This window comes from Bombina bombina, chromosome 11 (assembly GCF_027579735.1).
Source record: "Bombina bombina isolate aBomBom1 chromosome 11, aBomBom1.pri, whole genome shotgun sequence".
Classification (NCBI taxonomy): Eukaryota; Metazoa; Chordata; class Amphibia; order Anura; family Bombinatoridae; genus Bombina; species Bombina bombina.
In genome coordinates this window covers 4,619,384-4,632,179 of record NC_069509.1, presented here as the reverse complement: position 1 = coordinate 4,632,179, position 12,796 = coordinate 4,619,384, and the positions used below count along the sequence as shown (strand labels likewise).

At 45.3% G+C, this 12,796-nt stretch overlaps 1 protein-coding gene across 1 annotated transcript in view; it reads right to left on the bottom strand.

The window, feature by feature from the left end:
* Positions 1 to 12,796, bottom strand: part of SRCAP (Snf2 related CREBBP activator protein) — a gene marked incomplete at its 3' end in the record, with an annotated part of 711,452 nt that overhangs the window by 165,665 nt on the left and 532,991 nt on the right. Inside the window, 1 exon segment of the mRNA XM_053695102.1 lies at positions 9,723 to 12,715. Within this exon segment, the coding sequence (XP_053551077.1) occupies positions 9,723 to 12,715 (2,993 nt within the window).

Here is a 12,796-nt window from a genome sequence, read left to right as displayed (position 1 = left end):
TTCAGCCAAAAGGAAAGAGGTAGCCGTAGCCTTTTGACCTCTCCGTTTACCTGAATAAACAAACAAGATGTTTGACGGAAATCTTTAGTTGCTTGTAAGTAGAGCTTTAAAGCACGAACCACATCAAGATTGTGCAACAGACGTTCCTTCTTTGATGAAGGATTAGGACACAGTGAAGGAACAACAATCTCCTGATTGATATTCCTATTAGAAACAATCTTAGGAAGAAACCCAGGTTTGGTACGCAAAACCACCTTATCTGCATGGAAAACAAGGTAAGGCGAGTCACACTGTAATGCAGATAGCTCAGAAACTCTTTGAGCCGAAGAGATAGCTACTAAAAAACAGAATTTATGCTTACCTGATAAATTACTTTCTCCAACGGTGTGTCCGGTCCACGGCGTCATCCTTACTTGTGGGATATTCTCTTCCCCAACAGGAAATGGCAAAGAGTCCCAGCAAAGCTGGTCACATGATCCCTCCTAGGCTCCGCCCACCCCAGTCATTCGACCGACGGACAGGAGGAAATATATATAGGAGAAACCATATGATACCGTGGTGACTGTAGTTAGAGAAAATAATTCATCAGACCTGATTAAAAAACCAGGGCGGGCCGTGGACCGGACACACCGTTGGAGAAAGTAATTTATCAGGTAAGCATAAATTCTGTTTTCTCCAACATAGGTGTGTCCGGTCCACGGCGTCATCCTTACTTGTGGGAACCAATACCAAAGCTTTAGGACACGGATGAAGGGAGGGAGCCAATCAGGTCACCTAAATGGAAGGCACCACGGCTTGCAAAACCTTTCTCCCAAAAATAGCCTCCGAAGAAGCAAAAGTATCAAATTTGTAAAATTTGGCAAAAGTGTGCAGTGAAGACCAAGTCGCTGCCTTACATATCTGGTCAACAGAAGCCTCGTTCTTGAAGGCCCATGTGGAAGCCACAGCCCTAGTGGAGTGAGCTGTGATTCTTTCAGGAGGCTGCCGTCCGGCAGTCTCATAAGCCAATCGGATAATGCTTTTAAGCCAAAAGGAAGAGAGGTAGAAGTCGCTTTTTGACCTCTCCTTTTACCAGAATAAACAACAAACAAGGAAGATGTTTGTCTGAAATCTTTAGTAGCCTCTAAATAGAATTTTAGAGCACGGACTACGTCCAAATTGTGTAACAAACGTTCCTTCTTTGAAACTGGATTCGGACACAAAGAAGGTACAACTATCTCCTGGTTAATATTTTTGTTGGAAACAACTTTCGGAAGAAAACCAGGCTTAGTACGCAAAACCACCTTATCTGCATGGAACACCAGATAGGGCGGAGAACACTGCAGAGCAGATAACTCTGAAACTCTTCTAGCAGAAGAAATTGCAACCAAAAACAAAACTTTCCAAGATAATAACTTAATATCTACGGAATGTAAGGGTTCAAACGGAACCCCTTGAAGAACTGAAAGAACTAGATTTAGACTCCAGGGAGGAGTCAAAGGTCTGTAAACAGGCTTGATCCTAACCAGAGCCTGAACAAATGCTTGAACATCTGGCACAGCTGCCAGTCTTTTGTGAAGTAAAACAGATAAAGCAGAGATCTGTCCCTTCAGAGAACTTGCAGATAATCCTTTCTCCAAACCCTTCTTGTAGAAAGGATAGAATCTTAGGAATTTTTATCTTGTTCCATGGGAATCCTTTATATTCACACCAACAGATATATTTTTTCCATATTTTATGGTAAATTTTTCTAGTTACAGGCTTTCTAGCCTGAATCAGAGTATCTATTACAGAATCTGAAAACCCACGCTTTGATAAAATCAAGCGTTCAATCTCCAAGCCGTCAGTTGGAGGGAAACCAGATTCGGATGTTCGAATGGACCCTGAACAAGAAGGTCCTGTCTCAAAGGTAGCTTCCATGGTGGAGTCGATGACATTCACCAGGTCTGCATACCAAGTCCTGCGTGGCCACGCAGGAGCTATCAAGATCACCGAGGCCCTCTCCTGATTGATCCTGGCTACCAGCCTGGGGATGAGAGGAAACGGTGGGAATACATAAGCTAGGTTGAAGGTCCAAGGTGCTACTAGTGCATCTACTAGGGTCGCCTTGGGATCCCTGGATCTGGACCCGTAGCAAGGAACCTTGAAGTTCTGACGAGACGCCATCAGATCCATGTCTGGAATGCCCCATAATTGAGTTATTTGGGCAAAGATTTCCGGATGGAGTTCCCACTCCCCCGGATGGAATGTCTGACGACTCAGAAAATCCGCTTCCCAATTTTCCACTCCTGGGATGTGGATCGCAGACAAGTGGCAGGAGTGATCTTCCGCCCATTGAATTATCTTGGTCACTTCTTTCATCGCCAGGGAAGTCCTTGTTCCCCCCTGATTGATATATGCAACGGTCGTCATGTTGTCTGACTGAAACCTTATGAATTTGGCCTTTGCTAGTTGAGGCCAAGCTCTGAGAGCATTGAATATCGCTCTCAGTTCCAGAATGTTTATCGGGAGAAGAGACTCTTCCCGAGACCATAGACCCTGAGCTTTCAGGGATTCCCAGACCGCGCCCCAGCCCACTAGGCTGGCGTCGGTCGTGACAATGACCCACTCTGGTCTGCGGGAGCTCATTCCCTGTGACAGATTGTCCAGGGTCAGCCACCAACGGAGTGAATCTCTGGTCTTTTGATCTACTTGAATCGTCGGAGACAAGTCTGTATAATCCCCATTCCACTGTCTGAGCATGCACAGTTGTAATGGTCTTAGATGAATTCGTGCAAAAGGAACTATGTCCATTGTTGCAACCATCAATCCTATTACTTCCATGCAATGCGCTATGGAAGGACGAGGAACAGAATGAAGTACTTGACAAGAGCTTAGAAGTTTTGATTTTCTGACCTCTGTCAGAAAAATCCTCATTTCTAAGGAATCTATTATTGTTCCCAAGAAGGGAACTCTTGTTGACGGGGACAGAGAACTTTTTTCTTTGTTCACCTTCCATCCGTTAGATCTGAGAAAGGCTAGGACGATGTCCGTATGAGCCTTTGCTTTTGACAGGGACGACGCTTGAATCAGGATGTCGTCCAAGTAAGGTACTACTGCAATGCCCCTTGGTCTTAGAACCGCTAGAAGGGACCCTAGTACCTTTGTGAAAATCCTTGGAGCAGTGGCTAATCCAAATGGAAGTGCCACAAACTGGTAATGCTTGTCCAGAAAGGCGAACCTGAGGAACTGGTGATGATCTCTGTGGATAGGGATGTGTAGATACGCATCCTTTAAGTCCTCCTGGATCATTGGTAAAATAGTCCGAATGGTCTCCATCTTGAAGGATGGAACTCTGAGGAATTGCTTTAGGATCTTGAGATCTAAAATTGGTCTGAAGGTTCCCTCTTTTTTTGGGAACCACAAACAGATTGGAGTAGAACCCCTGCCCTGTTTTCGGAACTGGGCAGATCACTCCTATGGTATATAGGTCTTCTACACAGCGTAAGAACGCCTCTTTTTGCCTGGTTTACAGACAATTGAGAAAGATGGAATCTCCCCCTTGGAGGAGAATCTCTGAAATCTAGAAGATATCCCTGAGTTACGATTTCTAAAGCTCAGGAGTCCTGAACATTTCTTGCCCAAGCCTGAGCAAAGAGAGAAAGTCTGCACCCAACTAGATTCAGTCCCGGATCGGGGGCTACCCCTTCATGCTGTCTTGGTGGCAGCAGTGGGCTTCTTGGCCTGTTTACCCTTGTTCCAAGCCTGGTTATGTCTCCAGACTGACTTGGATTGGGCAAAATTCCCCTCTTGCTTTGCAGCAGGGGAAGAGGTAGAGGGAACACCTTTGAAGTTTCAAAAGGAACGAAAATTATTTTGTTTGGTCCTCATCTTATTTGTCTTAACCTGAGGAAGGGCATGGCCTTTCCCTCCAGTGATGTCTGAAATGATCTCTTTCAGTTCAGGTCCGAATAGGGTCTTACCCTTGAAAGGGATGGCTAAAAGTTTAGATTTTGATGACACATCAGCAGACCAGGACTTAAGCCATAACGCTCTACGCGCTAAAATGTCAAAACCTGAATTCTTTGCGGCTAATTTAGCCAGTTGAAAAGCGGCATCTGTAATGAAAGAATTGGCTAGCTTGAGAGCCCTAATCCTATACAGAATATCATCTAATGGGGTCTCAACCTGAAGAGCCTCCTCCAGAGCCTCAAACCAAAAAGCAGCTGCAGTAGTTACAGGAACAATGCACGCTATAGGCTGGAGAAGAAAACCCTGATGAACAAATATTTTCTTTAGGAGACCCTCTCATTTTTTTATCCATAGGATCTTTGAAAGCACAACTGTCCTCAATAGGTATAGTTGTACGCTTAGTCAGGGTAGAAATAGCTCCCTCCACCTTAGGGACCGTCTGCCACGAGTCCCGCATGGTGTCTGATATGGGAAACATTTTCTTAAAAGTAGGAGGGGGAGCGAACGGAATAGCTGGTCTATCCCACTCCTTAGTAACAATGTCCGATATCCTCTTAGGGACCAGAAAAACATCAGTGTAGGCAGGAACCTCTAGATATCTGTCCATTTTACACAATTTCTCTGGAACTACAATAGGGTCACAGTCATCCAGAGTCGCTAAAATCTCCCTGAGCAATAAGCGGTGGTGTTCTAGTTTAAATTTAAAAGCCATCATATCTGAGTCTGTCTGAGGGAACATCTTTCCTGAATCAGAAATCTCTCCCTCAGACAGCAAATCCCTTACCCCCAACTCAGAAGATTGTGAGGGTACATCGGATATGGCTAATAAAGCGTCAGAGGACTCAGCATTTTTTCTCACACCAGACCTACTGCGCTTCCCCTGCAACCCAGGCAGCTTAGATAAAACCTCTGTGAGGGTAGTATTCATAACTGCGGCCATATCTTGCAGGTTGAAAGAATTAGACGCACTAGAAGTACTTGGCGTCGCTTGTGCGGGCGTTAATGGTTGTGACACTTGGGGAGAATTAGATGGCATAACCGGATTCCCTTCTGACTGAGAATCATCCTGCGACATACTTTTAGTAGCTAAAATATGTTCTTTGCAATTTATTGACCTTTCAGTGCATGAGGGACACATTCTAAGTGGGGGTTCCACAATGGCTTCTAAACATATTGAACAATGACTTTCCTCAATGTCAGACATGTTGAACAGGCTAGTAATGACTACAAACAAGCTTGAAAACACTTTATTTAGTGAAAAAAATAATCTTAAAAAAACGGTACTGCGCCTTTGAGAAAAAAAAGCATACACGTTCTGCAAAAATGCTTTAAAATGCACCAAATTTTTGATGGCAGACTCAATATGTGTAGTTAAGTTTGCCCCACAAGAAAATTTAACATTTAACCCTTTATTGTGCAAACCGGATTGAAATAAGGCCCAAATCCGGAAAAAACACCCCCAGCACCTTGCCACAGCCCTGCTGTGGCGCCTACCTGCCCTCAGGGATTGCAAATATGGGGTTAAAGCTTCGATTTGGCCCAAAACATCCAAAAGGGCCCTCAGGAGTTGGAGCTTGCTACGTGCAGAGTGAAAACAACTGTGCATCTGAGGCACGAAAATAGGCCCTGCCCATCTCACTCGATGTCTCTAGATCCTCAAAGAGCCGCACCAGAGCGGTTTTAAACTAGCCAAGTGGGTCTGAAACCCAAAATAAGCCAAGTGTACCCTCAATAAAGATGCCCAAAAAACGTTATTGCCCACAATACGTTAACAGCACTCCCAGTTCATAAAACGTTTGCCCACAAACATTCAAAAACTCAGTGTCAACCATTTTTTAATGAGCCCCTTATGCAAGCTTAGTAATGCCTTTCTATAGCTCTTAGGATTACTGCTTACCCTTACCCTCATGGGGATACTGTCAGCCTTTCTGAAATACACAGTCTCTCCAGAAAGAAATGACTGAACATACCTCACTGCTATATAGCATGAAAACGTTCCTCACACTGAAGTTTCTTTTACCCCTCAGCCTCTGTGGGAACAGCACTGGATCTTAGTTACAAATGCTAAGATAATCAGCCTCCAGGCAGAAGTCTTCATCCATCTGCTGCCTGAGAATAGTACACACCGGTACCATTTAAAACAAAAACACTCTTGCTTGAAGAAATTAAAAACTAATATTTTATCACCTCTTTCACTTTACCCTTCCTAGTACTTAGAGTAGGCAAAGAGAATGACTGGGGGGTGGAGGTAAGGGAGGAGCTATATAGACAGCTCTGCTGCTCTTTGCCAATTCCTGTTAGCAGGAGGATAATATCCCACGAGTAAAGGATGAATCCGTGGACTTGTCGTACCTTATAGAAGAAAAGCTTCTCGTTTTTCTGGTCTTGAAGACAGGTTTGATAAGAGGAATCTGCCCCTGGGTGGATGAGATTTGAAACCTATCCTGTAACCCTGAGCGATGACCTCCAGAACCCAAGGGTCTTGCACGTCTCCAAGCCAAGCCTCCAAAAAGAGAGATAGTCTGCCCCCAACACAATCCAAAGACGAATCGGAGGTCGCCCCTTTGCCGATTTTGTTTCGGCTGGCTTCTTGTTCTGCTTGGACTTATTCCAAGATTGAGACTGTTTCCAAGTTCCCTTGGACTGTTCAGGCTTTGCGGAGCGCTGCCGGCATTAGGGTTTATCCGAACGAAAGTGACAAAAATTAGGACCCTGTCCTTTAGGTTTATTCTTCTTATCCTGCGTAGAAAGACACCCTTGCCCCCAGTGACCATGGATATGATAGAGTCAAGGTCTGGACCGAAAAAAAAAAGAATCATCCCCTTAAATGTAAGGGAGAGCAATCAAGATTTTAAAGTCATGTCCGTAGACCAAGACTTTAGCCAGAGTGCCCTACGGTCTAGAACAGAAAAACCTGATGTCTTGGCATTCAGGCAAATCTGCATTTCCTGGATCTCGTCGTGGGGAGTTTCCACCTCAATCATAGATAGAGAGTCGCACCATTAATTAGTGGCTCCAGCCGCTGCAGGCTGAAACAAATACCCCATGTGCTGAAATATCTTTCTTAACTGAGTTTCTAGCTTCTTATCCATGGGCTCCTTAAACGACAAACTATCCTTAAGCAGGATAGTAGTGCGCTTAGCCAGCGTGGAGATAGCACCATCCACCTTAGGGACAGCCCCCACAACTCTAATTGAGAGTCTGGAACCGGGAACAATTTCTTAAAGGAAGAAGGGGAAAAAGAAGATCCAAGTCTCTACTATTCATTCTTAATATTTGCCATCTTTACAGGAACCGGAAAAGTCTGTGGCACCACCCTGTCCTCAAACCTTATCAAGATTAGGAATAGAAGGTTCCTCAGGTAATTTAGGTTCTGGAATCTCTAACGTAGCCAATACTTCCTTTAAGAGAAAGCGTAAGTGCTCGATCCTAAATCTAAAGTTTGGTTCCTCCGCAGCCGGAGGTTTAGAGGCAGCAGATTCCGACCCAGAAAGAGCCTCCTCTGAAGTATCAGAGGTGTCATTAGCGGATAATCTAGTATCAAATAAAACCAACAAGTTGGTAGATGACCCCTGGGAAGGATAGCAATATTTGACCTTTCGCTTGTGCTTAGCAAGGCGAGGTAAAGCACTGAAGGCCGCAGACACTGCCGTTTGTAGCACTAAAGTCTGGCAGTAAGAGGGCCCCTCCCGAAGGAGGATTAGCAGTGCCATGGGAAACTGCACCTGTAGTAGGACATGACTGCATGAAACGTACCTCACTGGATGGAGACCCCTCAGAGGTGGACGGCTCAGTGGTACTAAACATCTTGAGTTTCTTAGATATAAGTACTTTATCAATGCATGTGGAACATAATTGAGCAGGCGGGTATACCGTAGCCTCCTCACAATAAAAACAGGTATTAGATTTAGGTAAAGAGGGAGTAGCCTCTAAAGCATCAGAATCCACCATAGTTTGCGCTTTCAAGATAGACTATAGAAAAAAGATAAATGGCACCTTTATACCCCCAATGGCTGGGGCACTCACCACCTCCTATGACCCAGGAGCCACAGAGAAACCGCACGGTCAGGAAAGTGGAAATCAATGAGTCCTGGAATAAACGCACCAAATCTAAAAGGCCACATAGTTATCTAAAAACTAAAGTAAAACCTTAATGTTCCAACATCTGCCTGAGACTCATCTCACACATATCGCAGCAAAAAAACAAAGCAAATTATGCATAAATTCCCCCTGTTCAATAATCCCCTTCCGTAGATATTAACCTTCAATTCCATACAGATACAGGATTCACACTGTAACCCTGTCTTCTTACGTTATCATATGAGAACAAAATGAAACGATCTTACCGGAATCATCGCCGTGGGACACATAGCCTCTCAAGTTTGACAGTCTTGTAGCATCGCACCTGACATGGACTTGAGTGATAGAAGCAGGCAATGAAACTCGTCAACACTGATTGCTTAGGATCTGTTAATAAGAGTCTGGATGGTTTCGCAGAAAGACTCTCCCTGCATCTCCAGACCCTAACAATCGTCAATGCTCTCACTGAGAGGCTGACAAGACTACTTAAAACTCCAGTCCCATACCGAAGAGTACTACCCTCAATAAGAGACTACTCCGAATCTTCCGACACTTCTCTGCCATCCTCCTGTGACGAAAGGCAAAGAATGACTGGGGAATGAGGGGAGAGGGGAGGTATTTAAGCCTTTGGCTGGGGTGTGTCTGCCTCCTCCTGGTGGCTAGGTTCTGTATTTCCCACTAGTAAGGAATGAAGCCGTGGACTCTTCTCATATTACGATGGAAACAATGTGTTAACCCCTTTAAACAACATACCCTGAACATCAGCTGGTTGTTGCACTTCCAGGGGTGTAACAGTATGTGTTGGTGGGTCTTCACTATTTCTGCATGCCGCCGGCAGTGCGCGCTATTACAGCCCCAGAAGCGCCTTATGCCAGGCGATGTACAGGCTACATTGCAGTCATTAAGGGGATAATTTGTTTTAAAAATAAATGATGTTATTCTATAGCAACACTAAAATATAATTACAAGGTGCTTACAGTACCATTTGTTACAAATAACAAGTTACATAGCAAGGTTAAGATTGTCCCCAACTTGCTTGAGCAAAGATCTTCAGATTAGGAACTAATAAAAGATATTTTCATTACTCTAGGAACAAGTCTGGATTGGCTCCTTTAAATAAGACAAGCTGCGGGTGTAGTTTGATTACTGAAATATTTGCAGCATGCACTGTGTAACTCACCCATTATGTTAACATATTGCAAGACTGTAGAAATGTCTATCAATCTTAAGGTTACTTCGCTTATTGGTCTCTTATTAAACTAAAGACAAACTGCAGACATGAAACCTAGCCTGTATACAGCAGAGTGCCCTGGCATACTCATATATTCATGTTATTTGAGGATTATTTCTTGTGTATGGCTTTAAACCGTATTAAAACTGCTTTATAAACTAGTAGCTTGTCTTAAAGGGAGAAAATATGATGCCTTAAAGGATGAAACAGAGTCAAATAAATTGCACCATCAGCATTTGTCAGTTTATTTTCTTCATCAGTCTTTAACCCTTAATGACCACTATGTACCCTGTACATTGCTTGTCATTAAGGATTTTCATCTCATAAAAATACGGGTCTAACCAACAGCAGTTAGACTGCATTATTATGTCCTTCCTCTACCTGAAATACCACGGTCTTGCCACTGGCAGCGAGACCTCAATATGAAAACAACAAAGCAGGGTTGTTAAGGGGTTAAGAGAGAAACAATATGGCAACTCACCAGATAAAAGGGTGATCTTGGTGGTGGTGGCAGCTGGCGCCAATGCCTCATGGCGCTGGGTACACAGGGGAGGAGAGCTGAGCGGTATCCATCCCCTTCCAGCACAAGCTCGGTTTCTGGAGCAGTGCTGAGGGTCACACTCACTGCTGAAGGACCAGCAACAGTTAGGGATAAAGGGGGTTCTAGAGTATCAGTGGGAGAAGGAAGAAACGGAGAGGGGGCAGCAGTCAAAGGATGGAGAGATTCTATTTCTACACTGGAACCCAGAGGGACAGACGGAGAGACTGGGGCAGTTAGTGAGGGGAGGGAAACAGATGCCGGATTAGACAAGCTAGCATTTGCTGCACTACTATAGACAACAGAAGATGCAGGAGGAAGCACTGGAACGGCAGGTGTAGGTAAAATGTCAGTAAGAGATCCCAAATGGGATGATGTATCTGCTGATAGAGGAAGGGTAGAGGTAGCACAAGGAATTGAGGACAATGGACTAGAAATAGAATTAACTAGCAAATGACTGGACACCAAGGGAGTGAAGGTACTGGAAACAGAAGGGGAGAGATGAGAGAGAGAGCCAGGAAGAGGCAGTGAGGACATGTGGCCAGATATAGCCTGAGAGGGGAGTGCTCCAGAAGCAGGGGCAATGGATGGGAGAGCTACAGGAACAGAAAGTGATGATACATGGCTAGATATAGCCTGAGAGGAGAGTGCTCCAGAAGCTGGGGCAAGGGATGGGAGAGCTAATGGAACAGGAAGTGATGATATATAGCTAGACATAGCCTGAGACGGGAGAGGAGAAGAAGCCGGAGCAAGGGATGGGAGTGATACAGGAACAGGAAGTGATGATATATAGCTAGACATAGCTTGAGAGGAAAGAGGACCAGAAGCTGGAGCAAGGGATGGGAGAGCTAAAGGAAGTGAAAGTGGGGATACATGGCTAGACATAACCTGAGAGGGGAGAGGTCCAGCAGCTGGGGCAATTGATGGAATAGCTACAGGAACAGGAAGCGATGATACCTGGCTAGACATAGCCTGAGAGGAAAGATGTCCAGAAGTCGGAGCAAGGGATGGGAGACCTACTGGAACAGGTAGTGAGGACACATGACTAGACATAGACTGAGAGGTGAGAGGTCCAGGAGCAAAGGATGGGAGACCTACTGGAACAGGTAGCGAGGATACATGGCTAGACATAGCCTGAGGGGGGAGAGGTCCCGCAGCTTGGGCAATTGAGGAAAGAGCAACAGAAGCGCCAGACATTGATTGAGAGGGAACAGCTCCAAAAGATGTCAGAGGGCTAGAGACAGAAGTCAGAGGAGGAAATGTGTTAGCAACAGGAGACAACAAAGGTAGAGAATCAGAAATAGGAGGTGCCAGCAAAGGAAGGGGATCAGATAGAGGAGGAGACAGAGAAGGGAGAGGGACAGAAAAAGGAGGAACAAGAGAAGGAAAAATGCCCGTAACAGGAGCAGTATGTGAAGGAAGAGAAACAGAAACTGTGGCAGAAATAGGAGGTGCTAAAGAAGATATAGTACCAGTAATTAGATGAGCCAGTGATTGCTGAGATACAGCAATATTAGGTGCCAGAGGGGGGACACTAGGTGAAACAGAAGTAACAGAGGGAAGAGTCTTTGAAACCATAGAAGCTACTGAAGACAGTGTACCAGAAACTAGAGGTGTTAATGACATGTGGGAGGTAGAAACTGGAGTCGTCAAAGGTAATGGTGAAGAAACAGGAATAGCCAGGGGAGGCAATAACAACGACGCAGAGGCTGCAATGGTCGGGCCAGATACAATTGCTGTCAAAGAAGGCAGGGGAGCAGATCCACTAGCAACAAGTGAAGGAAGGGATGATACAGGAGACGTTAGGGAAGCCAAAAGTGGCAACGAAGCAGATCTGTGGGTGAGCAGGGAAGGGGTAGATACAGGAGCAGACTGAGTAAGCAATGGAGCAGGTGTGCTGCCAGCAGCAGAATGCGAGGATGCACACAACGTAACTGTGTTGGTAGGCTCAGGAATAGGGGAGCAGAGAGGAGGAGCTACTGTAGTCACCGGAGAATGCACTGTCTGTGTGACTACTGAAGAAGTAGGGACTTGAGAAGAAGTGTGGGTAGCAAGTGAGGCAACGGGAACAGATGCAGGAACTGCAAGTGTGGGCAAGGGGGTAGAACTAGGATGTGTGTACAAAATGGAGGTGGTACTGCTACTTGTGGAAGGCAGAGGGGACAGTGCTAGCAGAGATACAGGACTACTAAGGAATCGTGTTGGAACAGAATTATAATTAGGAGCTGCCAAAACTGGTGCTGCAGAGGAATTAGAGTTTGTAAGGAGAGCAGGTACTAGGCTGAAATTGTATGTCTGAGGTGCAAGCTTAGGGATTATGGGCGACGAGGTGCCAGAAGCTGACATTACAGGTGGTGAAGGAGGATTAGAAGACAGACGGCTGAGTAGAGGGTTGAGGTATAAGGTAGAATCTGTGTTTGTGACAGGTACACAAACACTGGGCAGCTGGGTGGAAAGGGTATCAGGAGGGACTGAATTTGAACTAAACCCATTCCCATTAGGCAAAGTGCATGCCTGGGCATCAGTAGGCACCATAACCAGGGCAGGGTTTGTGACTGAAGCTTCAGCTTTGTTTATGGTGCCAGAAGAAATGTCATGGATCAGTGTTTGGCTGAGTGGGCAGTTGGTTAGGGAAGGGCTTGGAATCTGGGAGGCAGGGCAGTTGTTAAGGGAAGGGCTCTGTAAAACCCTGGGTGGGGAGGAATTACTGTTGGTAAACTGGAGAGCAGAGGAGGCTCCAGGGGCAAGGGGACGCAGGGCAAAACTTGAAGGTGTGGTAACACTATTAGAGACTTCGGAATTAGAAGCAGTGTGATTGTGAAGAACAGGATGGGCATTTGCAACTGGTGACGGAAGTCTTGAGGCCAAAGCAGGACTGGATACCATTAGTAAAGGAGTAGAGGTTAGAGCAAGAGCAGAGGTGACACCCACTGGAGCTACAAGATAAAAAAATATATATAAAAGAATTATAATAGCTGGTAATAGTCACACAGTGCATGAACACCACAAACATAAAA